The sequence below is a fragment of the Emydura macquarii genome, unplaced genomic scaffold (assembly GCF_026122565.2).
Source record: "Emydura macquarii macquarii isolate MOO-44397 ecotype Brisbane River unplaced genomic scaffold, CSIRO-AGI_Emac_v2 contig_1793, whole genome shotgun sequence".
NCBI classification, from domain to species: Eukaryota; Metazoa; Chordata; order Testudines; family Chelidae; genus Emydura; species Emydura macquarii.
Window position 1 is genome coordinate 2,269 of NW_027131930.1, and position 24,125 is coordinate 26,393.

The 24,125-nt window shown below is 47.9% G+C and overlaps 2 protein-coding genes, 1 non-coding gene and 1 pseudogene across 3 annotated transcripts; 3 read left to right on the top strand and 1 right to left on the bottom strand.

Annotated features, from left to right (window-relative positions):
* The first annotated feature begins 1,065 nt into the window (after positions 1-1,065).
* On the top strand, positions 1,066-2,079 carry LOC137159238 (mas-related G-protein coupled receptor member H-like). Its single transcript, XM_067557397.1, has one exon. It carries the CDS (start codon positions 1,114-1,116, stop codon positions 2,077-2,079), a length of 966 nt encoding a protein of 321 aa, XP_067413498.1. The 5' UTR covers positions 1,066-1,113.
* A 1,748-nt stretch (positions 2,080-3,827) lies between these two features.
* LOC137159239 (mas-related G-protein coupled receptor member H-like) lies at positions 3,828-7,370 on the top strand (annotated as a pseudogene).
* A 7,374-nt stretch (positions 7,371-14,744) lies between these two features.
* Positions 14,745-14,817, top strand: TRNAK-UUU (transfer RNA lysine (anticodon UUU)). The gene has a single exon. It is a non-coding gene; the product is annotated as a tRNA-Lys (tRNA).
* A 7,550-nt stretch (positions 14,818-22,367) lies between these two features.
* LOC137159240 (mas-related G-protein coupled receptor member H-like) lies at positions 22,368-23,916 on the bottom strand. The gene is made up of 2 exons (XM_067557399.1): positions 23,815-23,916; positions 22,368-23,392 (listed from the first exon to the last, which is right to left on the bottom strand). Exon 2 carries the CDS (start codon positions 23,334-23,336, stop codon positions 22,368-22,370), a length of 969 nt encoding a protein of 322 aa, XP_067413500.1. The 5' UTR covers positions 23,337-23,392; positions 23,815-23,916.
* Between the last annotated feature and the right edge of the window lie 209 nt (positions 23,917-24,125).

Sequence of the window (24,125 nt, forward strand, 5' to 3'; positions counted from 1 at the left end):
GCAGATCTCAGAAAGGATGGAGAAACTAACAGACCAGAACCAGTGGAGACCGACACATAAATCCTACAGCACCCAGTCTGGGAGACCTGTTCTGGGGATGGAGATTTCCCTAGATCACAGAATCAGAGAACAAATATCTAATTTAGCAACAAAAAAGAATAGAGATGGGAAATTTTTGACCCTCCCCATGTCCTCTATTTCTCTACATCATAAAATCAACTTTCTACAACATCTATCTCGGGCAATTTAATTGTGGGCAAGCCATTTCCTTTCTGATGAGGAGAGCAGAGGCAATGTGCAAAGCCCTGTCACTGCCCGATGTTATCAAACCACTCGGTAAGCACGAGACCTTCTGATGCTGTGATCTTGATGTCCCACCCTGCAGGGTGGGGAGGACATTTCTCTTCCTACATTTGGCAGGCGCTGGGTGTCAGATGCTCCACAGGGACTGGCAGGGAAATTCTCCATCTCTGGCTAACAGATTATTAATTGGAAAACTTTCCCACTATGATCCTATCTGGAGAATTGCAATTAGTGACTGTGAGACACTGAGATTCTGAAGCGGATCCAGCCCAGCCCGACTCCTATAAACACTCGGTTCAGGCCCACGGAGAAAAGACGGTAATGGATTTGGTGCTCTTTGCCACCATTAATTACACTTGATTATTCTCTCTCTCTCTCTCTCTTTCCCCCTCCCCCACTATTCACTTCCCCCATTCCATCAACAGGGCTGTTCCGTGTCCATACACGGCCAATATCCCATCCCATTTCTGTTCCTCCCTCTTTGTCGGTCTGTCCAGCTCACTCCCCTGTGTTTAATTCTGTCTCTGTCACTTGGAGTCTGTCCAGGATGCTTCCCACCTATCAGCCTTTCTCCAGGTTTCTCGCAGTCTTCTGCACCCCCCAAAGCCATTATCTCTCTGTATATTTCTCACTCCCACTCATTGGGATCTGGCTGTTCCAGGCCATGAGGCTGGGCAGTGGCTGGGACGATCAATGAAACACGGCTCTAGGGATGTCCGAGTCACTGATTCCGCTCTGTCTGTTCTCTGCAAACAGGTGTGTGTGAGAGAGGGGCAGAGGAAGAGACCGGCATCCCACAGCAGAGGTTTCATGATGGCTGAGCTGAGCACAACATCCCTGTTCCCAACAGAGTTTGGCCTGGATTATAAAACGAAATATAATGAGACTGAATGGACAATGATCGATGCACCTCCTGTGACCATCTTCTGCGTCATTCTGCTCATCTCTCTGTTCGGGCTGGTGGGGAATGGTTTCATTCTCTGGTTTCTTGGCTTCCACATGAAGAGGACCCCCTTCACCGTCTACATCCTCAACTTGGCCATCGCCGACACTTGCTTCCTCCTCTGCTCGGTTGTTTATATCATAACTTATATGGTGACAGATCCATTTTCTGTGACTGAAGTGTATATTTTCATATCATACCTATGCCATATACTGGCTCTGTGGATGTACAGCAGCAGCCTGTATCTCCTGACAGCCATCAGCACTGAGAGGTGTCTGTCCGTCCTCTACCCCATCTGGCACCGATGTCGTCGGCCAAGACACTTGTCCACCATAATATGTGCCCTGGTCTGGGCTCTCTCCACGCTGCTCTCTGGATCAGTGGCTTTTTTCTGTGATCTTTCATTTGAAAGCTGTGTCATGTCACATGTGCCCATCGGCATTCTGAATGTCCTGATATTCCCTCCCATCATGGTTCTGTCCAGTCTGACCCTGTTCATCAAGGTCCAATGTAGCTCACAGCGACGTCAGCCAGGGAAGCTCTACGTGGTTATCTTGCTCACCGTCCTCTTCTTTCTCCTGTTCGCTGTCCCTCTGAGTGTCAAGATCTTCCTCTTTTCTCATTACGTAGATGGTTTCAGTATAGTAACTTTGATTCTGGCCTCTGCAAACAGCAGCATCAACCCATTCATTTACTTTCTAGTGGGGTGCTGCAGGAAGCGGCAATTCAGGACCTCCAGCAAGGTCGCACTCCAGGCGGCCTTTGAGGAGAAGGCAGAACCCAGAGAAGATGAAGAGGCCCCCAGGGCAAACCCAGTGGAGACAGCCACTTAAATTACTACAGCACCCAGCTTGGGAGATTCTGTTCTGGGAACAGAGAATTCGCTATATCCCAGAATAAAAGAACTTAGCGATGGAAAAGACCTTGCAGGTCACTTGTTAAATTCCTCCCCACTGAGAGCCGGGTACTTCCCTAGAGTGGATCCACAGTGTTCTGTGCAGTTGTAAAGAACACCACTGGGTCACACGGGGCCTGCGCCTGCTCCCATTGGCCTAGCTTTGGAAATCCCTATTGACTTGAATGGGATTCGGAACAGGTCCATCATGGTCTGATTGGCTGCATTTTAGAAATGCCACTGACAAGTAATTTCAGTTTTGGTGGCCAGTTTATCCCAGTGTCACCCGGTGAGTGTCATTGTTGCTTCTGTAAAGAATTACTGTCAGGGACACCTCGTAGCTCCCCACTTTCCCTGTAAATATGCTGAGTAAAAATTCAATGGCCAGGGGAAATGGGGGGAGGTGGGAGGGAAGAAAGTAGCACTAATGCTGGACTATCCCTGAGTAAATCATTCCACCGCCAGCTCCCCTGTGCAGCGACACCCCCACGGAAGGCAGGGGATCGTTGGTGGCTCAGGGATACTACAGAAGGTCGTCTAACTTTGATGATCGTCCATTCAAATGGAAAACCCCTGGACACGGTGATGGCTGCTGACCAGGGCACACTCAATTTTCAAGTGTGAATTTGGTGGGGAGGTAACTAAGCAATAAATCACCTGGTGAGGGACTTTGGGCACCTGATGAGTCTGTCAGGGGTTCAGCAGCAAAGGGGAGGGAGGTTGTTTAAGAGAGGGTCCGTCACTGGCCATTTTACCGACACAGAGATGAAGGCACTGACTGCAGAAGAGAGAGAGATTATCTGATTCAGAAGAGAAACTGTGTGCAGGGTTGGGGAACCAGGACCTCCTAAGTGACTCTGACCTTCATCCAAAGAATACACCAGCATGGTGAGGAAACGGAGGCCGGGAAATGTGCCTGGATTTCTTATTGCTTTGTCTACATATGTATGTTTCTTGCACTAGCTATAGTAAAGAGTGGTTGGTTTGAAACCCTTTTGCAAAGCACGTTTATCTGTTTGCTTCACTATCACGTCCCCCTGAAGGGGTGACCTGTAAATCTGAGTGCTCCCAGTGTGGAGGTCTGGGAAAGGGATAGGTATAAGTTACTGGGTGGTCTGCACTGGTCCTGGGGTGAGGGCAGCTGGGCCATCTGGTCCCATTTCTGTGATGGGCTAACAGAACGATAGCCTGGGCCCAGGAAATGTGCCAGAGAGGCCAAGGGGAGAGAACTGCTCCAGCCTACACAGACCAAGGTTTGCTTGAGAGCACAAGGTTCCAGTGTAGTGGGACCCAAACCCAGCAGCCTGTTGAGTGTCCAGCCAGGGAAGCGTTGCCAGGGCTGGGTGGGACAACATGGGAAAAGATGGTGTCACAGTTGCTTTGCTCAGCCCTTGGGGCCCCTGGTACCTTGCTTGAATGGGAGCCTTTTGCAAAGGCTCAATATCCAGAAGGATAAACCTCTTCCTTCCTTTCCAGCCCTAGTAAAATACCCTTTCACTTTACTCATGTGTCTGAGCACTTCTTGGGACCCAGCAGGGTTAGTGCCTACAAGGCCTAGCAGTTGAGGCACTGTCAACAGCTGCCTTCCAGTCGTGGTTCATCTGGCACACTTCAGGTAACTTAGAGGTGGGGGGTACCACAGTGTGAGCAGTTGTAAATATTTCACTTTTCATGTAAATGACTCGAATGGACTCAATCTTTCTGGTATACAAAGACGAGTGCCTGGTGCTGACGGCACTTGCCATTGTATCGCAGGTACCCATGATATTGGGTGTGTATCTTAAAGCCTCAGCTCCTGGAATCAGGTGATTATACAAGAATCTCAGATTCATTTTAAAAAGTAGGATTCTGTCCCTTGTGGCTGTAGAGGAAATCTTGAAAACATGATGCCCAAAGGTTCAGCATTAGAAGGCCAATAAAAAGAACCCCACCTTTAGTATTTATTTAAGATCTCATGATTTCCAAGCCCACCTCATGATTTTTGAATGTTTGGGGTTGGTTGGTGACACGGCGTGCTCAGCACTAGAAGATGATCCATATGCATATTTAGAGGGTGTCGAGAAACTGTGTGAGGTTCGACCATATTATAGGATGTGTCAAAATGCAGATGCCCTGGGGACGGGGTGATGCTCAGCTGCAATGGGACACAGCTGGTGTCAGCTAGATGGGAGGCAGTGACAGTCTCACACAAACACCGTCTCCTGCGGTAAAACAAAATCAGCCCCTGAAAACTGCAGCACAAGGTTTGCTGGATTTTATAAACATAGCCACTGACACAAGGAGGTGCTGGCTCTACTGGGGCTCAAGCCTAGGACTGTCTGTGTGTAAAGCAGACGTGAGAACAATTTCATTACCTGTTAATTTCAGCAGAAATGGTTCAGCCTTTTCTTAGCTCGAGATTGGGGTAAATACATTCGTTTCCTCGTCTTAAAAATGTCTCTAACACCATTTTGTCATGATGCTCTAGCACCCTCATGCTTTGGAGCTGAGGCTTGACATTTGGCCGGGAGGAGTGGGGGCGGGGGTCACTCGTGTGTCAGGGATGGGCCTTTTAGTGTTTCCAGGAAAAATCACCCACATTTAGCCAAGCTATGAGCATTTTAAAAATCTCAATTTGCAAATGCTCCATCCCCTCCCAGCATGTGTGTGTGTGACCAGACTGCATGTACACCCACCATATAGAGTGCCTGAGCACGCGCCAACCTGCGACTGGCAAGGACCAAGCAGGACTTTCCCTGCAATTGTTCCTCTCAGCTGCTGCAGTGCACCAGAAAGACCTGGGTCTCACTTGAGTTGTCAATGCTCCCCCTTAGCTGGCATGTAGGCAGCGAGGAGGAGGAGGAGGAAGGAGCCGGACAGAAATATAGAAGAGACAAGAGCTAGACCTCGGAGGTGTGGGGGAAGGGATTACATTGGGACAAAGAGCCTGGAGTGAGTAGACTGGGTGGGCATGGAGAGTAAGACAGGGTGCTGGGGGAGGGGGGTGAGACAGAAGAATAAATCAGATGAAGAGCTCATGTTGGAAGAAGCTGGGAGGGGGAGAATGATACAAAGAGCCTCGGGGGAGTAAGAAGCTGGTGGGACATGAGCAAGACAGAGAGGACAGGGCAGCAGTCTCTGTGAGCACTAGGGAACACTCTCCTCCAGAGTCTGGAATGGAAGCCACGATTCCTGAGTCTGACTTTTCTTCTCTCTCGGCCAATAGCACTGAAACACACTGGCAGAGTGCATGTTTAATCCCCCTCCACAGCTGGGCCGCATAGACGATGACAGTCTACTACTGTTATCAGTAACTCCTTTAGCTGCAGCGGCAGAAGGCTGTACGATGGGTCTAAAGATTCCAGCTCTGCTGATGACCCATGTGGGAATCAATATGGTGCCACAGGAAGGAATCGTCACAGAAATGAGTTAATTGGAAAATTGTAACCCTTAAGAAGGAGCTCATTTCCATGCTAATTAACAGAGTCGGTTAACAGCCGACTTGCACCAAGAGCCTTTAAACAACAAGTGTGGTTTTCTGTGATAGCTGTCCCATGAGACTTAATCTGTAGAGGCCATCTCTGTACATTTATAGCTTAATGTTATCAAACCGACCAATGCTCATGAGAACCCCTGATCCGGCGATCGCTGTGTCCTGCCCTGCCCCGTGCGGAGAACACATTTTTCTGGCAGGCACATGATGTCAGATGCTGCACAGGAACTGGCAGGGGAATTCTCTGCTTCCGGATAACAGATTATTACTGGAAAACTGTCCTGTGATGATCGTATGAGGAGAATCACAATTAGTGACAGTGTGACACTGGGATTCTGAAGTGAGTCGGTTCCAGTCCGGCTCCAGTAAACGCTCGGTTCAGACCTTGGGGTTTTGGAGGAAGGAAGGTAAGCGACTGCTGGATGGATCCTGTCCTCTTTGCCACAGTTCACCAGACATGTTTCTTCTCTCTTTTGCTCTCCACATCCCCTGCCACATGTGTCCCCAGTGCCGTTCCCTGTCCATACCTGGCCTATAGCCCCTCCCATATCTCTCTCTCTTGGCTGGTCTCCCCCCTCCCATCAGTCTTTCTCCACATCTCTGTCTCTCCCTAGCCTCCCCCATGGCCATTATCTCTGCACATCTCCCCCCCACTCATTGGGATATGACTGTTCCAAGCAAAGAGGCTGGGAAATACAGCGCTACAGATGTCCAAGTCACTGATTCCCCTCCGTCTACTCTCTGCGAACAGGTGTATGTGAGAGAAGGGGGGAGGAAGAGACCAGCATCCCACAACAGAGGTTTCATGATGGCTGAGTGGAGCTGAGCACGATGTCCCTGCCCCCAACAGAGTTTGGCCTGGATAATAAAACGAAATATAACGAGACTGCATGGCCAATGTATGATGCACCTCCCACCACCGTCTACAGCATCATTCTGATCATCTGTCTGTTCGGGCTGGTGAGTAATGGGATCGTCCTCTGGCTCCTCGGCTTCTGCATTAAGAGGCACCTATTCACCCTCTACATCCTCAACCTGGTTGTCGCTGAGGCTTGCTTCCTCCTCTACTCAGATTCTAATCTCGTAACTTCTATGGTATAATATTTATTTTGTTGGAATGCCAGTTTTATTTCCTTGACCTTTTTACTTTGTGTGCTTGATACAGCACCAGCCTCTATCTCCTGACAGCCATCAGCACTGAGAGGTGTCTGTCTGACCCCATCTGGTACCGATGCTGTCGGCCAAGATGCTTGTTCGCCATAATATGTGCCTTATTCTGGGCTCTCTCCACGCTGCTCTCTGAATCAGTGGCTTTTTTGTGTGATTATTTTGCAAATGAAATCTGTGTCATAACCCACGTACCCATCGGTGTTGTGAATTTCCTGCTATTTGCTCCCCTCGTGGTTCTGTCCAGTCTAACCCTGTTCCTCAATGTCCGATGTAGCCCAGTGATGTCAGCCAGCGAAGCTCTATGGTGTTATCCTGCTCACTGGCCTCTTCTTCCTCCTTTGTGCTGTCCCCCTCAGTGTCCACGTTTTTCTCTTTTCATGTAACGTGTGCAATATCTTACATGCTGGCCTCTGCAAACAGCAGCATGAACTCGGTTATTTATTTCCGAGTTGGGATTCAGGGGCTACAGGAAGCGACGATACAGGGGATCTGTCAAGGCCGCGCTGCAGATGGTCTTTGAAGAGAAGACAGATCCCAGAGAGGCTGGAGAGACCAGCAAAGCAGCCCCAAAGGAGACGGCCACTTAAATCCATACAGCATCCAACCTCGGAGACCCTGTTCTGGGGCTGGAGATTTCCTTAGATCACAGAATCAAAGAACACAAAGATGGAAAGGACCCTGTAGGCCACTCACTAATTGTGCACAACCCTGACCATGCCCCTTCCCTAGAGCGGATCCCCAGGGCTCTGTGCCGTTGTAAGGAACACAAATGTGTCACATGGGGCCTGCTCCTGCTCCATTTGCATCAGTGGGAACAGTCCTATTGACTTGAATGGGAGCAGAAATGGGTCTCTAATGGTCTCATTCACTTTGCTTTGGAAATGCCACGAACAAGTAATTAGAGTTTTGGAGGCAAGTTTCTCTGGTGTCACATGGTGAGTGTTACTTGTCTTCCATAAAGAAATACTTTCCAGCACTGCTTGCAGCCTCGAGACTTTTCCACCATGTAAAAATACAGTGGCTAAGAGAAACGGTGATGGTGGAAATAATAGTACCAGTAATGCAGGAATGTCCCAGCGTAAATCATTCTATAGCCAGCTCCCCTGAATGGAGGCACTTGCATGGAATGAAGGGATTGTTCCAGTCAGCACTTGATTCTCGCTGGTCCCAGCTGATATTTGAACCATTCACCACTGGCCCAATGGACACAATGCAAAATTACTATCCAGTCAGCAATATATTTAAACTTCAACAACTAATAATACCTGGCGTCTGTGCTCACCATGGTAAGTGCCTGGGATTGATCTGTCTAAATACTGTTCCTCATCCTTGGGTTGCCACATGTCCTGATTTGGGGGAATCTTATGTGTGATGATCAACTTTATCACGCTACAAACTCCATTTTGATTGTAAGGCTGGTTTTTGTTGCCCTGCTGTCTTTTTACCTCCAACTAGGTCTTAAATTCCAAGGGCTGGTGCCACTGTGGAAGGTTGTTAAACTTATATGACTGTACATTTAAATGGAGTACCTCTGGACAAAGCGATGGCTGCTTTCCTGGGCCAACTTGTTTTTCAAGTCTGAACTCTGCAAGAGGTAGGTAACTAAGCAATAGATTACCTGTTGGAGGACTTTGATCACCTGGCCAAGGGGACAGGAGGTTAGAAAAGAATGGGTGTTTCACTGGACATTTGAGAGAGAGTAGAAAACACTGAGTGAAGAGGACAGAGAGAGACTCCATGATTTGCATGAGAAGCCATGTGCTGTGGGGAGCAGAAGGGGGGAATTCTGGGCACCTTAAAGGATTTTGATCTAAGCCCAGAGAATGCTCCAGAGTAGTGAGGAAACTAACGCAGGAAATGCACACAGGCGTGTTATTGTTTTGTCTCGATCTGTATATGTCTCGTGTTAGCTAAAGTAAAGAGCAATTGGTTTTCTGAACCCTTTGCAAAGCCAATGTATCTGTGTGCTTCACTCTCCCGTGTCCTGGAAGGGGTGAACTGGTAAGCCAGTAGATTGGAGCTCTTGGAAAGGGTCTGACTGAGCTACTGGAGGTCAGCACTGGTCCTGTGGGCACAGGCAACTGAGCCATGAGGTCCCATTTCAGGGAAGGGGTAAAAGAGAGGGAATCTGCAGTACTGCCAACCTCAATGATCAAAAATCACGAGATTTCCCAAAACAAACCAGGAGATTTTTTAAAAGAAAGATAACTGTGATTTTTAGTCTGTCTTTTGAGTGTTGAATTCCCCTGCCCATCCCCGGTGTGTGTGAGAGAGAATCAGCATTGCCCACTCTCCCAAATTTATGGGGAAAGGGAATTATGGAAGCTGCTCCAGGAGCTGGCACCCCACATCTAGCCATCCCCTGGCCAGCTATCACATCTGCCTCCACCAAACCCCATCATATCAGTTCAGCCCCCTTCAGCCCCAATCCAACAGTTCATCCCCATCTCCCGCAGTGCAGCCTGCCACAGCCATAATTCAGCCCCTGCAGCCTCACCTCTGCTTCTCCTGGCCTCCATCAACACCTGACACCACAGGAGGTGCTGCCGGTTGGATCAGAGGATCCACTGACTCCCTGGCGGGGCCCCTGAAGAAAGCCGTTCCTGTATACAGCCTTCTGAGTGACTGCTTAACTCTCCAGGCTTAGTGACTATGATATAATTGTAGTTAATTTTAGGCTTTGTATCTAACTAATATATTTATAGAAAACCTTGCACATTAAACCTTATTAATCTGCAAATCGGGCTTGCTGTGTCTCACTGGTTACCACTCTGATCACTAAGTGTCCAGAATCAACACTCTATCCCTTACCGTACTACAAACATGGCATCTATCATCCTTTCCCATAGCTGAAAGAAGAGGGCGGGGGGGTTTCTTGTTCTAAAACAATGTCGAGCTAAACCTCTCTGGCCACATACTCTGAGCTCCCGAGCAGCCTCCCGTAGGCCTTTGTGTTGGGTGGTGAAATAGGCCTGTCTTTGCTGGGAGGATCCTAGTGTTTCACCTTCTGCAAAATTTACCTGTGTTCATTCCCTGTCCCTGTCGCCAACACACTTCTACTCTGCAGCATTCCCTTCCCTGGATGCACACACGCCATTGTAATACGAGGGCCTGTAACAGAGTCTCTGTCTGACTTAGAGGCTCCTCAGCTCCTGCTGCCTCTCCTCCAGCTCTCAGTGTACACATGCCTCCAGCGACTTATTTATTTGTCTGGTAGCCACCTGGTTCCGTTTTGATTCAGGTGGAGTCTGCCAGCAAAAATGTTCCCCGCTGTCTAACAAACAAACTTTTCATCCTGGTGCCATCTTTTCAACCACGCATGGAGACCCTGATGTTCCCTTGCCTAGCTGGACTTGCCTGTGGAACCGGAAGCATTTCAGGGAGCGCTACTGTTGCAACCCTGGCCCTTTGACCTAGCAGTCTACATTTAGCTTTCAGGCTCTCTCCCCTCAGTGGTACCAACATGGACTACAATGGCAAGCGCCTCCCCAGGGCTCATCACAAGGTCTGTCTCGGTGTCCACCACACTGACACCTGGCAAGCAAGTCACCAAGCAGTTTACATTGTCACCACACACCCTAGGTCTCCCTGCATCCCTAATGATGATCAAATCCCCTGTCTCACAACTACCTTCACCTCCCTCCTGTAATCCACCGGGCATGGGGAGGAGGAGAGAGAGGGGAGAAAGATAAGGAGATGCAGACCAAAGGGGCAGTCGTATTTAAACACTGGTACTTCGAAGAGGAACTGCTGGTTCTACTGGAGTGGAGCTCAACCTGAGTTCCTTTACAAAACAGCCACTAAGCACTGCAACCTGCTGACGGAGGATGGCCCCTCAGGACTCCATTTAGAGGTGATCCTTGCAGCTGTGGTAGGCAGGATCTCTGTAAGTTACAGCCAAGAAGAAAAAGATGGAGCTCAGAGATGTATGGACAGAGCTGAAGGGGTATGAGGGACAGAGCAGGAAATACCTGTCCTCACAGCTTTTCCCTGAGCTGCTAAAGAGTCATGAGTCTTGCAGTGAGTTGTTGCTCCAGGCAGCAAAACTCACTATTGCAAAACTACATATAGGGCACTTACCAGAATGGCCAAGTGGTTAATGCATTGGACTTAAGATCCAATGAGTGCATGCTCACGTGGGTTTAAACCCCAGTTCTGGTAGAAATGTTTTCTCCCCAAAACTCAACATCTTCATTTAACAATAGGGATAAAACCCATTTTCTTTCCAAAGTTCTTCACATAGTGAATCAAGACTTAATCCACTTGGTGTTCAGTCATTGTGTTGAACAACGCTAATAAAAGTGATTAACTTAGGCTCTCCCTAACTCACTTGGTCTGGTTTAGTTTTTTCTACAGCCTCTGTTATAATAGTTCCCTGGAATTCCTTGTTCTGGACTGGAAAGGACTGGTATGTGGGGGATGTGTTTGTAGCTCTGCTAAGGGAACTACTTCTCACCCCCATTCCCCTGAATTCTCTCCAGGAGTGAGGCTAAGGGACAACAATAGATAGATTGAATGCTGATGCACTGCCCCTTCCTACTGCAGAGCTGCTCGCATGGAGCACACCCAAAATCCCACATCATAAGATGCCTAGGAGCTGGTGTCTGGATGAAGCCTGTATCACAGAAAAAAGAGAGAGCTGATTCCATTGGTCCTGAGTGGCTCAGATGGTCCCCCTAGATGTTGAACAGGGCTAATTTTTTTATTCAGATGCTGTGTGCTTCTAAAGTCTAAAAAAAGTCTAAATATAGGACATCTATGCAATTATCTTTTGTGACAAGGCGCCTGGGATGGACCGAAAGCCACACTCAGGGCAGACTGCAAGAAATAGGGCAGACAATCCCCCAAACTGGTGGTTTATTCTATAATTAGATTCACCAAGCCAGTAACAAAAGAGCTTTTGCAGCACCACACTGGTTAACCAGAAGCCAAACACAGTCCTCTTTAGGCACTCCAGCCTTTGGCTCCCTTCCAGGCAACCCAATCTAATATAGTGAGAGGTTATTGAAAACCCATTTCACCATATGTAAGGTTCTTGCTAATCTCAAAGGTTCAGACATTTCTCTTCAGGTCAATATGAATCTCAGATTTAGCCAAATATCACACATTCAGCCAATCCTTAGTCAATTAACTAAAGATTTATTAACAAAAGAAAAGAAAGTTATTAATGGATCATATACGCACACAAATGACTAACATCCTTGTGAGCAAGGTCTGCATGTCTCTCCCCTGCTCAACAGCTGAAGGGGTGGGGGGGGGCACTTTATTTGCCTGGGCTCGGTATTTGCAGGAGTATAGCTAGGAGCTCAGCATGATGGGAAATGGTCAGTCTGACTGGGTTTTGGTTACAAATCATGGTAGTGTTAACTCCAGGGGTACTGAAATGTTGTTTTCCTGTTGTATGAACAAATGGCAGCAGAACTGTCTTTAGCCTGTTCCAGTGAAAAATTCACTCTCATCTAAACAGAGCTCAACAAAGGTGGCGAACGAACTCCAGCGAGCTGTAGGAGGAAGGAGGTTGAGGGAGTCTCCTGCTGACATTGCAAAGGGCTATTCTCAGGCATAGATTGACTACTATCTCCTCCCATTGTTAAAAGGCAGACTTCTTTATTCCTTTTAGAGTCTTTTGTTTTGCTAAAAGCAGGGACATCGTCCTATGTCAGTAGAAAGCTTTTCCATGAGTGAAAGCTGACGGCTGAAACTCACTAAGAGCTGAAATCACTAAAGGAACTGGGAAACCTCAAAGGAGGTTGCCCACCAGCAGAGGGGACTCGGCGAGGTCCAGAGGCGGGGGGAGTCAGCAGGTGGCAGAGCCAGCAGCGGGGGGGGGGGGCTGCAGGCAGCAGATACAACAGAGGGGACTGGCGGAGCCCCACAATGGATTGGTCGACAGAGAATCTACGACAGTCAGTAGGGCAGGGGAAGCAAGCAGGGGGAGGCAAGGGACACGCCCCACGTACTCTGTGCTGGAGTGGGTTTGGCTTATTGTGTTCAGGAATTCTGTTTGCACGGTTTTCCCAAACCAGTGCTAAGTTACTTCCTTCCTTTTATTAAAATGTTTACTTTCTACACTCAGACTCAGTGCTTGCGAGAGGGGAAGTATTGCCTTTTGGGGGTACCCAGGGGATAATGTGTGATTTCCCAGGTGGCTGGGTGGGGGTCCAAGCCGGTTTGGTGTTGTGTCAGCGATAGGAACCTCTAGATATAGAACCCAGCCCTTTGCTGCTGCCAGCTCTCTCTGGCAAAGGGGCTACATCCTTATATCAGGTTTTCAGCAGCAATGGAATAGACTGCTGGCTTGTAAAGTCATTCTGGTAACTTACAGAAGCTTGGAAGGTCCTCAGCCCATAGTTCAAGATGCTCCTTTTAGTTGTAAATCCACAGTCCTGAGAAAGAGAGCAGGAAAAGAGGCAAAATGGAGATGTTCCAACTGCAATTTATATCCTCTGCCATGCGAATGGAAATTTACTGGCCCAAAAGTTACTGGCCCAAGATGGAATGCAAGGTCACATGTCCTTATAGGATTTGCTGAATCCCAAGGGGTGGCCATTGGGTTCTCGCTGTCTGAGGCATCCTCAGGAAGAGCTATCTGGTTGGGATGAGTTTCTTCAATGGCCCTTTGTGAGCGTGGAGTGTCCTTGATGGGCCAGCAATACAGAGCTGTCTAGTCCTGATGTAAATTCTCTCTGGGGAGGTGTCACCCAGGAATACGACACAGGTTTGAGATACAAGAACATAGCCAAAATTCACAGTTTTAGATACAAAGATGATACATGCATGTAAACAGGATAATCATATTTGACAGATTGTAACTTTTCCAGCTCTGTGGAGCCGCTGCCTCCTCTCTGCTGGAGTCTTTCCCCGACGTGTAGCTACACACCGCAGTGTGGACCCAACCTCCTATTCCCTGTGGTGTAGAACAACACCTACACCACACGCCACCACCAGTGTTGAACTGTTTGAGGAATAGCGAGAGTTTATTAAATAAACCTATCCAGCACTGCAGTTTTCAGTCACCTCTCTGCCATTGAGCTGGCTCCAAATGTAACCCTTTGCAGCTGAATGTCACCCCGTCCCCAAGGCGTCTACAGTGTGACAGAGACAAGGTGGGTGTAGTAATATATCTTTTATTGGACCAACGTCTATTGGCAAAAGAGACAAGCTTTTTCCGTTTACAGAGCTCTGCTTCAGGTCTCTTCTCTCTGGGGCTTCAGGTCACAGGGTTTACAACACGTATTTAACCTCTTGGGGTCAGCTATACTGAATAAGAGGAGTGTCTCTGAAGGTGGAAAAGAATTGCATGAGATTCTATTGTCTGAGGACTAGTGGGCACTCGGACATTACAGATTGTGTCACACTGCAGATGTGCTCAGGGCTGGTGATGCACATCTGCAATGAGATGCATATGGAGCCAGTTTGATGGTGGAAAGGTGTTGGTGTCACACCAACACTTTCTGCCCTGGGAAAACAAAATCAGCCCCTGAAAACTGCAATGTTGGATTTACTGGATTTTACGAAGACTGTCACTAAAATGACACATGGCTGGTTCCACTGGGGCATGAAGCCAGGGCTCTCTACGTGTAATGTAAGTGTGATAACCACTACACCATAGGACCTTGCCCTAGAGGATTAGCCCTTCTCTTTCATCGCAGCGACACCTGAGCATCAGTACAGCAAAGTGGAAAGAAGTGAAGGAGGAAGGAGCCCTGAAAGGGGACTTTTAGCTTTGTTCATACACTCTGATGTTCTCAGAAAATTAATATCTAGAGCACGACCTGTCACATGTCTGTAAACGTCATTTCACCTGAGGAAAGCTGTTCAGGTAGGGGTAAATTGTGTGTTCTGCAAAAAACAGAACTGGGTTGTCTGGGAACCACCTTCTCTTCCATGGGGTTGATTTTCTATACTGCAGGTCACTGACCCTAGGTGACAATATGCATAGTGAAAAAAGCTTTCTGAGAGCCTGGATAGTTCAGTTGGTAGAGCATCAGACTTTTAATCTGAGAGTCCAGGGTTCAAATCCCTGTACAGGTGAAAGTGCCCTTTAGTCAAAGCCATTGATTTTCCAGAAACCCCAGAGGTTTAGCCCTAATGTACACTTCAACCAACCCCCACAAAGATGAAGGAAAGTGGGATAAGGTCCCCCCAAGAAAGGAAGAGAAAAAAGAAAAGAGCCATGGGCCGGGTACAAAATCCTGATGGGGCAAAGAGCAACTTCCTCCACTGTATGCTTCCATCCTGTATGGATTTGGGAGAGATTGAATGGAAAGGTATGGGGGAAGGAGCTCAGAGAAAGGGGAGGGGATACAGAAAGACCTTAGGAATTGTGAATTGCTTTCTTCTGTCACCTCCATCTTCTTGTGTTCTTCCACCACAATCATATTTTTCTCCCCCCAGTATCTTCCATGGCAGATCAAAAGTCAGTGTGCGGAAGTGAGGGCTGAGAAAAGAATTCATTTAGCTCCTCAGTAATATCCTTATCTTCTTTAATTGCTTCCATTATCCCCTCGTGAACCTTGGATCCATCGATTTCTTTCACAGCCTTCTTGATCTATTTCAAGAATCTCTTGTTTGGTTTTACATCTTCAGCTATTTACCTCTCAATTCCTGCTGTCACGTATGTGCCAATCAAATGGCGTCACTGGGGTCAGATGTCTACATATGGCATATACGGCTTCTGAGAGGTCCAAATATAGTATGTATGGCTTTTTCTTAGTAGCTTCCATGCCCTCCTCACCTGGGGCAGCTGAAATAGTTCGTTTGGGAAAGCATTAGACTGAAGATCTAAAAAGTGTTGGTTTCTGCAGATCATATGTTGCTATCAGATAATTTCGGTTGCTAGGGATTCTTTTCTTTCTTTCTTTTTGAAGAGGAGATCAGTTGATGGTTCCAATTCTTGTCACTTTTGCCACTCTCCCAATTTGATTATGATTCCTGTCATACTTGGAGGGTTTTCTAATTAACAGGAGTGTTGTATGTAAAACACGGGGCAGTAACTGTCCTGCTCTACTCAGCACCGGCAAGGCCTCCACTGGAGTATTGTATGACTCTGTCCGGTTTTGGGTATTGTACATTAGGAAAGCTGTGAATAAATTGGAGGCAGTCCAGAGGAGAGCAACAAAAGTGAGAGGTTTGGGAAATATGACCTAAGAGGAAAGGTTCAAAGAATGGCGCGTCTAGTTTAAAAAAAGAGAAGGCTGTAGAGGAACGCAATAGTCTTCAAATGCATTGAGGGCTGGAACCGTTAACAACTATCTTTGAGAACTCATGGAGTATGGGAGAGACCCTAGAAGTCTGGAGAAGAGCAAACTTAGCACGAGTATCTTCAAGGAAGGGATTGAGGCAGCTGAAGCTGAGTAAGCAAGTATTGTAATTTCCACTGGGGAGCCATCAAGGTGTGAGCTATTGGGGTCTGGGCTGCATTATAGGGAGCTGTGCACCCAGATGGAGGGAGGTGGCTAAGATGGGTTGCATTTCTGGGTTTGTTTGCTCTGTCGCTAAGAGCTCCTGCACGGGATGGGGGAGACAAATGCAGCATGAGGGGAAGGAGATAAAAGCGTGAGAGAGACAGCCTGTACCGCTGGGGGCTGTGCCAGAACCCCATCCCCTGTACATCAGGAGCAGAGGCAGCTGTGTAATACACGCTGACTGGTGAGTTACTCCCACGCTGGGTGCGTACTTCTCTGCCCCAGAGAGACTCCTAGCTTGGGGATGAAGGGAGAAACTAATTCACAGGGATTTCTGTGGTTTTTTCTTTGGGGGGCCATTTCTCTTCTAAATGTTGCTCTCCCTGATGGATCCTGACCTGTGAGGTACTCACGTCCCATCCCCCGATGCCCTGCCTCCATAGACTCAGAAGCTCAGGGGTCTTCTTGTGAAGCACCAACCAAAGCTCTGACAAGAGGTGGTTCCATATTGTAGTTGTTACGGCTCCTTTCCAGCCTGATGGTGTTAGCTCTCAGCATCAGCAGGACCAGCTGCTACGCAGTGACCGTGGAGGCTGGATTTTGCAAAGTGAAGCCGGCAATTTTCAGGGGCTGCTTTTGTTTTGCTGCAGGAGACCGTGTCCGTGTGTGACAGTCACCTCCCCACCCTGGGAGCCAGCTCTATTGGCTGTGTTTTAAATCAGCTCCTCCAAGATGGAGAGAGCGTCCCACAAATACCGAGTCTGCTCCAGCAAAACACAAGTGACCCCTGGAAATCACTGTATGGAGTTTGATATTAAAAATTGTCACTTCAGCACAGATCTGCCAGGGCGCAAAGCCAGGACCGTCTGAGCACATAGCAGACATAGTAACTACCACACTATGGAACCACACTTTGCAAGCCAGCCCTTTCGCATCTTATAAAGACATGCATCTGGAAGAGCAGGAAGAAGTGAGCCCCTGGATGAGGAGAAAGGGTGAGGGGTGGGGAGTTTCCTTCTCATTTTCTCTGATTTTTTTATACATCCCCTTCCTGCAGCCTGCCTGCAAGATGGAACCACATTTTTTGTTCCTCTCTCCAGCCAGCAGAAGGCTGAGCTCACAGGGTTCCTCCGCACAGGCCATAGGACTCAAAGCTCTGAGCCCTCACCATTCCCGCTCCTGCACTGACACATGGCTCAGGCAGAACTGGCTGGAAAATATATTTTCATTTCCATTACATTTTTGGGAACTCTTTCCTCATTTTTTTTCCACCCAAAATTTTCAGACTGTTTTGGGTTGTCATTGAAAAATGACTTTTATTTGGATGATGAAAACTCCAGGAAGGTGGAAAAGTGATAAATTTTGGGAAAGAAATTCCTTTCCATCCAAAAACAGTTGGTGTGACTTCCTAAGGGCTCATCCATGAAAAATAAAGGCTCTTGCTCTGTTTTAATCACTTCCTGATTTTTATTTTTCACCCTCCTGTTGCCCCTTTACTGACTAAAAGATGTAGCCAGTTGTCTGACTACTCGCAGTTTCTCTTAAAATGTTCAAGAGACCAAATAATTGAACTTAGCCAAATTTGTTGTCTAAAGACAAAACAAGTGGGTACACTACGAAAAGCAGACATATGAACCTCTGGGAAGCAAATTTTGGCAGAATGTTCACCTTACACAGGTGTGCTTCAAAGAAATGCATTCCAGCTAGCAATACTTATCGGATGATTTTACAAGTTACAAAACTTGCTAAAATTCAGCCCACCAGTTTCTCCTAGTTCATTAACTTGCTTTGTACCTTCTTTCTCTTTGTTTTAGATATTAGAATTCCAGATACTGGGCCATAAAGCTACTTCAGCTTTATAAAGTGCTGCGGGATACTTGAAACAGGTGACAGAATTGTGGGGCAAGCATAATACAGTCAGTTAACAAAACTTTCCAACAGTCACGTGATTGTGTTCGTGCATATTGTGGCAGGCAGCCGACCTCCCCCTAGCGGGTCTCACGCTTTGGTTGCTTGTAGTGGGTCAGGGCATCTCTAGTCACCCCGTCTTCCCCAAGGAGGGGGTAGGGACCCAGGCCCACCCGCTCCTCCGGGTCCCAGTCCAGGGGCCCTATGAGAAGCAGCTAGGTGCTGCTGGCACCGTGTTCCCAACTGCACTTCTCTTCCCCTGGGCTAATTTCCCCCCTCCTTCTGGCTTCTTGAGCCTGGTACCTTTCTCCAGCCTGTTCCTCCACAGGATCTCTGCACTTTGGTCTCTTCCTCCTTGCAACTCAGCACTCCTACGCACCGCACCGCACAGCACCGCACTCCTACTCCTTCCAGCTCATGCACTGTCTGTTTGGGGGGGGGCGGAGGGCTTTTATGGAGCACCTGGCTGGTCCCTAATTGGCTCAGCTGCTCCTAATTGCCCCCTAAGGAGACTCAGCTAATCTGCAGGGAACAGAGCTCTGAGCATTCTGAGGCTTACATATCTGCCATAAATCACTTTCCTACAGCTTTCTGCCCTCGCTATATCACAATATAGTAATACCATGCACATAATACTTATTAATGTGGTGTATGCTGCACTTAACATAGATGTATTGGCTAATACCATCCTGGACTGAGAAGGTCTCTGAGCCACATGCCATCAGCACAGCATGAGAGCTGGGCTCTAAAGAACAGGGTGTAGAGATTAATGAAGAAGTGTGAGGGGAACAGCAACCTGCCCTAACTGGATGCTTATAGGGCACACAGAGGCAGCCAAAAGCGCTGCACTCGGTGAGCATTCGACTGAAGATCTAAAGCTGCCTGGTTCAAGGGGGGGGGTTCGTAGAACTTTTAGTTGCTTGGGATTCTTTTTGCAAACAAAGAGAAGAGCAGACAGTGGCACCACACAATGCCAACACTGGTGACTCTCCCAGTGCTACCTGGAATCTTGGGATATCTGGCGTCTTTTCTAAGTTCCAGCTTCTGGAGTCATGTGACTGTGTGAGAATCACTTTAAAATAATAAATAAATAAATATACAGGAACTGTATGAGTTTGTAGCTCTGGGGCATGTGGAGATGGGTCACGTTTCCTGGCCTAAGTGCACTCTGAGGGTGTAAGAGCCAGAAAGCAAAGAACCCAGCATTTGGAATAGGTAAAAATCACAGCACTTCTAAACCAGCGTCCTGATTTTTGACAGACTGAGTTTGGTGACACTACTCTGTCTTTAAAAAAAGCAACAGACACTCAGCTTTAGCCCCCCCCTCCACCGCCCCGAACGCATACATACACACACAGCTCACCTGGCCTGGGCTTCAGCAGACCAAGTAGAGTTGGCTCTATCATCCAGTCCTACACACACACCAGATGCCTCCATTTGTCTGCATTTCATGCACGGCATGCTGGGCAATACTAGGTGAGGACGCCACATTTCTACAACTAAATGGGCTCTTGAGGAACTATTTGCAGACGTGCTGCACCTGCAGCTAATAGTCCAGCCATGTAACACAGATGCTATCCCGTGTGCCTCCTTCTTGGTGTCACCTCCAAATGCTTCCTTCCTGCAATTTGTGTTCCTCTCTCAAGTTCCATGCACATTGCTACAGTCTGACCTCTGAATACAGCCCTGGGATCTTAGGGAGGTGAGATGTTTGGGCCTTCTCAGAGACCCAGTTGAATTTCTCTTAAAAGCTTTTCCTCTCCCTCTGTGAATGTCTCATTCCTCAGCTGGATTTCACATCACCTCTACTGCATATAAGCTCAAAGCACTCTGCAGGCCCCAGAATTACTGACCTGGTGCACTTACAGGTAGGGTGACCAGATTGCAAGTGTGAAAAAAGGGCCTTTTTTGGGGGGGAAGGGAAGGTGTATAGTTGTGTACGTAAGACAAACCCCTAATATCGAGATATCTGGTCACCCAAGGTGCTGGTGCAAGTCTCTGTTTCAATGTAAGAGGCAGGGAACGTGGTCTGTTTCTCACGTATGCTGTATTTTTCACTTTCCTGCACTTGGAAAAGCCGCTCCACTGCCCTTATCAATCTCTCCCTTTGGCTTGTGACCTTTCCTGTCTGATAGCACATGTAACTGCCTTTATCTGTTCAGAATCTGTCACCTTTCAGTTTCATTGTCGGTCCCCTTCTTTTTGTGTTATGAGACAGAGAACAGAAGCTATGCTAGTCACGTGGCTTAAGGTATCCTAGAAAGGCACTCAGCAGATACCACGGTGATGGACACAGTGTAAGATCCTGACTAGAACAGAATGGTCTGAGACTCGACCACTTTTCATGTGTGTGTATCTTTCCCCTACGCTGAGTTTGACTGGCGGAAGTCAAAAAGTGGTAAGCTTAACCTAGAGTGTTATCCCCGTCTGCAAAGGACTTGGGGCTCAGGGGTGTGACACCAAAAGATTGGGCTCCTGATCTGACCCATTTTTCAATCAGCTCTGCCTGAGCCATGTATCTTAACTTCCACCATTTTTTTTAATTCCTACTTTTTTCCCCAAAAATCTTTTCCCAGAATTTTTTTTCAGATTTCATTGAAAACTGAGGTGGGTTCAGTTTTCAGGGTTTGGGGTATATTGAAGGGAATCCACAAAAATATCAAAGGAATGATCCGAAAGCCATCTTTTTCCAAAGGGAAAAACATTTCAACAAAGTTTTCCCAAGCTCTGTGGCCAGGCTGCCCCCTCAATGTCCAGCACTGCAGGGCCTGATTCCAGCCACTGGGGCTTAGGGGCAGTGGATATTGTGCCTGGGGATGGCAGGAGAGCACTGTCCAATGGAAAGAACTCCAAGCTCAGAGCGCATCCCCTGACTTACAAAGCCCAGAGCATCACCTGCTGCTCTTCTGTCTTCCTCGATCTCCCAGTGACACCTACTGGCCACTTCTCCATTGCCGCACAGTACGACCGGACCAGTGCACAGCTCGCCAGCTGGCAGAGAAATGTTGCTGTACGGAGGCATGGGGAAGCTGTGTGTGTTGTTTGCTAAAGGAGGGGAAGCCTGGGGCAACGGGTTAGTAACAGCATTTCCTGGCCTCAGTTTCCTCACCATGCTGGTGTATTCTTTGGATGAAGGTCAGAGTCACTTAGGGGGGCCTGGTTCCCCAACCCTGCACACAGTTTCTCTTCTGAATCAGATAATCGCTCTCTCTTCTGCAGTCAGTGCCTTCATCTCTATGTCTGTAAAATGGCCAGTGACGGACCCTCTCTTAAACAACCTCCCTTCCCATTTGCCAGGTGAACCCCTGACAGTCTCATTAGGGGCTCAAAGTCCCTCACCGGGTGATCTATTGCTAAGTTACCTCCCCACCAAATTCATGCTTGAAAAATGGGTTTGCCCTGGTCAGCAGCCATCGCCGTGTCCAGGGGTTTTCCATTTGAATGGACGATCATCAAAGTTAGACAACCTTCTGTAGCATCCCTGAGCCACCAACCCTTGGAATTTAGTCCAAGATGGAACCACAAAGACAGCAGGAAGGCAAATAAAACAGCTTTATCGTCAAAATGAAGTTCACAGCTTGATACAGAGACATACAGAGAGTTCATCTCACAACAAATTCATAAACTGTAAATACATTCCCCACATTGTCACACATTCCCCAAATCATCAACGCCAGGGTGAATACAGAGGAAGAGGATTTGGAGAGCAACGCCAGGCAGTCACCACGGTCGTTGTGGAGCACAACATTAGTAGATGAGTTGAAGTTTGATTAGTCAATAGTTAGTTTGTATTATTTCCATTGAAATAAAGGTGAATGATTCAAAGAGAAGCTGGGATCAGCGGGAGTCCAGAGCTGCATGGAACGATCCCCTTCCTTCCGTGGGAGTGTCGCTGCACAGGGGAGCTGGCTGTGGAATGATTTACTCAGGGATATTCCAGTGTTAGTGTCACTATCATTCCCCACCACCACTTCTCCTGGCCACTGAAGTTTTATTCAGGCTATATACAGGGAAAGTGGGGAGGCTATGAAGAGTCCCTGACAATAATTCTGATTCAGTGGGAGTAGGATCAGGCCACATAACCCACTGGTGTTCTTTTAACTGCAGAGAACACTGGAGATCCACTCTAGGGAAGGCCCCAGCTCTGGATGAGGAGGAATTTAACAAGTGACCTGGAAGGTCTTTTCCATCTCTAAGTTCTTTGATTCTGGGATCTAGTGAAACCTCCATCCCCAGAACCAGGTCTCCCTGGTTGGGTGGTGTAGGAATTTAAGTGGATGTCTCCACTGGGTCTACTCTGGTGGTCTCTCCATCTTCTCTGGGATCTACCTTTTCCTCAAAAACGCTCTGGAGTGCACCCTTGACAGAGCCTCTGAATCGCCGCTTCCTGTAGCTTCCAACTAGAAAGTAAATGAATGGGTTGATGCTGCTGTTTGCAGAGGACAGCATGTGAGATATGTCACTGGAATCGTATATCTTATGAAAAATTAGGAACATATCGACACTCATAGGGACAGCAAAGAGGAGGAAGAAGAGGACACTAAGCAGAATAACAATGTAGAGCTTCCCTGGCTGTTGTCGCTGTGAGCTACGTCGGACTTTGATGAACAGGGTCAGATTAGACAGAACCATGATGGGAGTGAATATCAGGACATTCAGAACAAAGACGGGTAGGAGGGATATGCCACAGATTTCATTTTTAAGAATAACACAAAAGAAAGCCACTGGTCCAGCGAGCAGAATGGAGAGAGCCCAGAGCAGGGCGCACACAATGGCAGACAAATGTCTTCGCCGGTGGCATCGGTGCCAGATGGGGTAGATGACGGACAGACACCTCTCAGTGCTGATGGCTGTCAGGAGATAAAGGCTGTTGCTGTACGTCAACACAGACAGGAGGTCAAATAGCAAAAATATGAAAATAAAAGTTTTATCCACACAAAATGAACCTTTCACCATATGAGTTATGATGTAAGTAACCGAGCAGAGAAGGAAGCAAGTGTCTGTGGTGCCTAGGTTGAGGATGTAGACAGTAAAGGGGTTTCTCTTAATGTGGAAGCTGAGGAACCAGAGGACGATCCCGTTCCCCACCAGCCCGAACAGGCAGATGAGCAGAATGATGCTGTAGATGGTCACTGGAGGTTCATCGTACACTAGGCATTCAGTCTCGTTATATTCGGCTTCGTAATCTAGGTTAAACTCTGTTGGGGTCAGGGAGGTTGTGCTCAACTTGGCCATCATGAAACCTCTGCTGCGGGATGCTGGTCTCTCTCTCTCTCCCCCTCTCTCACACACACCTGTGAACACAGAGCAGACAGAGGGGAATCAGTGACTCGGACATCCCCAGCGCTGTGTTTCAGTGATTGTTCTAGCTTCTCACCAGCCTCATGGCCAGGAACAGTCACATCCCAATGAAAGGGAGTGAGAAATCTACAGAGAGATAATGGCTTTGGGTGGTGCTGGGGACAGCGAGAGACCTGGAGAAAGGCTGAGGGGTGGGAAGCATCCTGGACAGATGGCAAGTAATACTGACAACATTAAACACAGGGGGTGAGCTGGACAGACAGACAGACAAGAGGGAGGAACAGAAATGGGATGGGATGTTGGCCATGTACTGCCTGGGGATGGAGTGAGGGAAGTGGATTGTGGGAGAGAGAGAGAATAATCATATGTAATTATTGGTGGCAAAGAGCACCAAATCTATGCACCGGTCTCTTACCGTCCTTCCTCCCTGTGGCCTGAACTGAGTGTATACAGAAGCCAGGATGGGCTGGATCCACTTCAGAATCTCAGTGTCTCACAGTCACTAATTGCAATTCTCCAGATTGTATCATCGTGGAAACGTTTACCAATTAATAATCTGTTATCCAGAGATGGAGTATTTCCCCGCCAGTCCCTGTGGAGGATCTGACACCCAGTGCCTGCCAAGTGGAGGAAGAGAAATGTCCTCCCCACCCTGCAGGGTGGGACATCAAGATCACAGCATCAGGAGATCTTGTGCGCACTGGGTGGTTTGATAACATCGGGCAG

Excerpts from the sequence above, each read along its gene's own strand:
- LOC137159240 (XM_067557399.1), bottom strand. The coding sequence starts at position 23,336 with ATGATGGCCAAGTTGAGCACAACCTCCCTGACCCCAACAGAGTTTAAC.
- LOC137159238 (XM_067557397.1), top strand. The coding sequence starts at position 1,114 with ATGATGGCTGAGCTGAGCACAACATCCCTGTTCCCAACAGAGTTTGGC.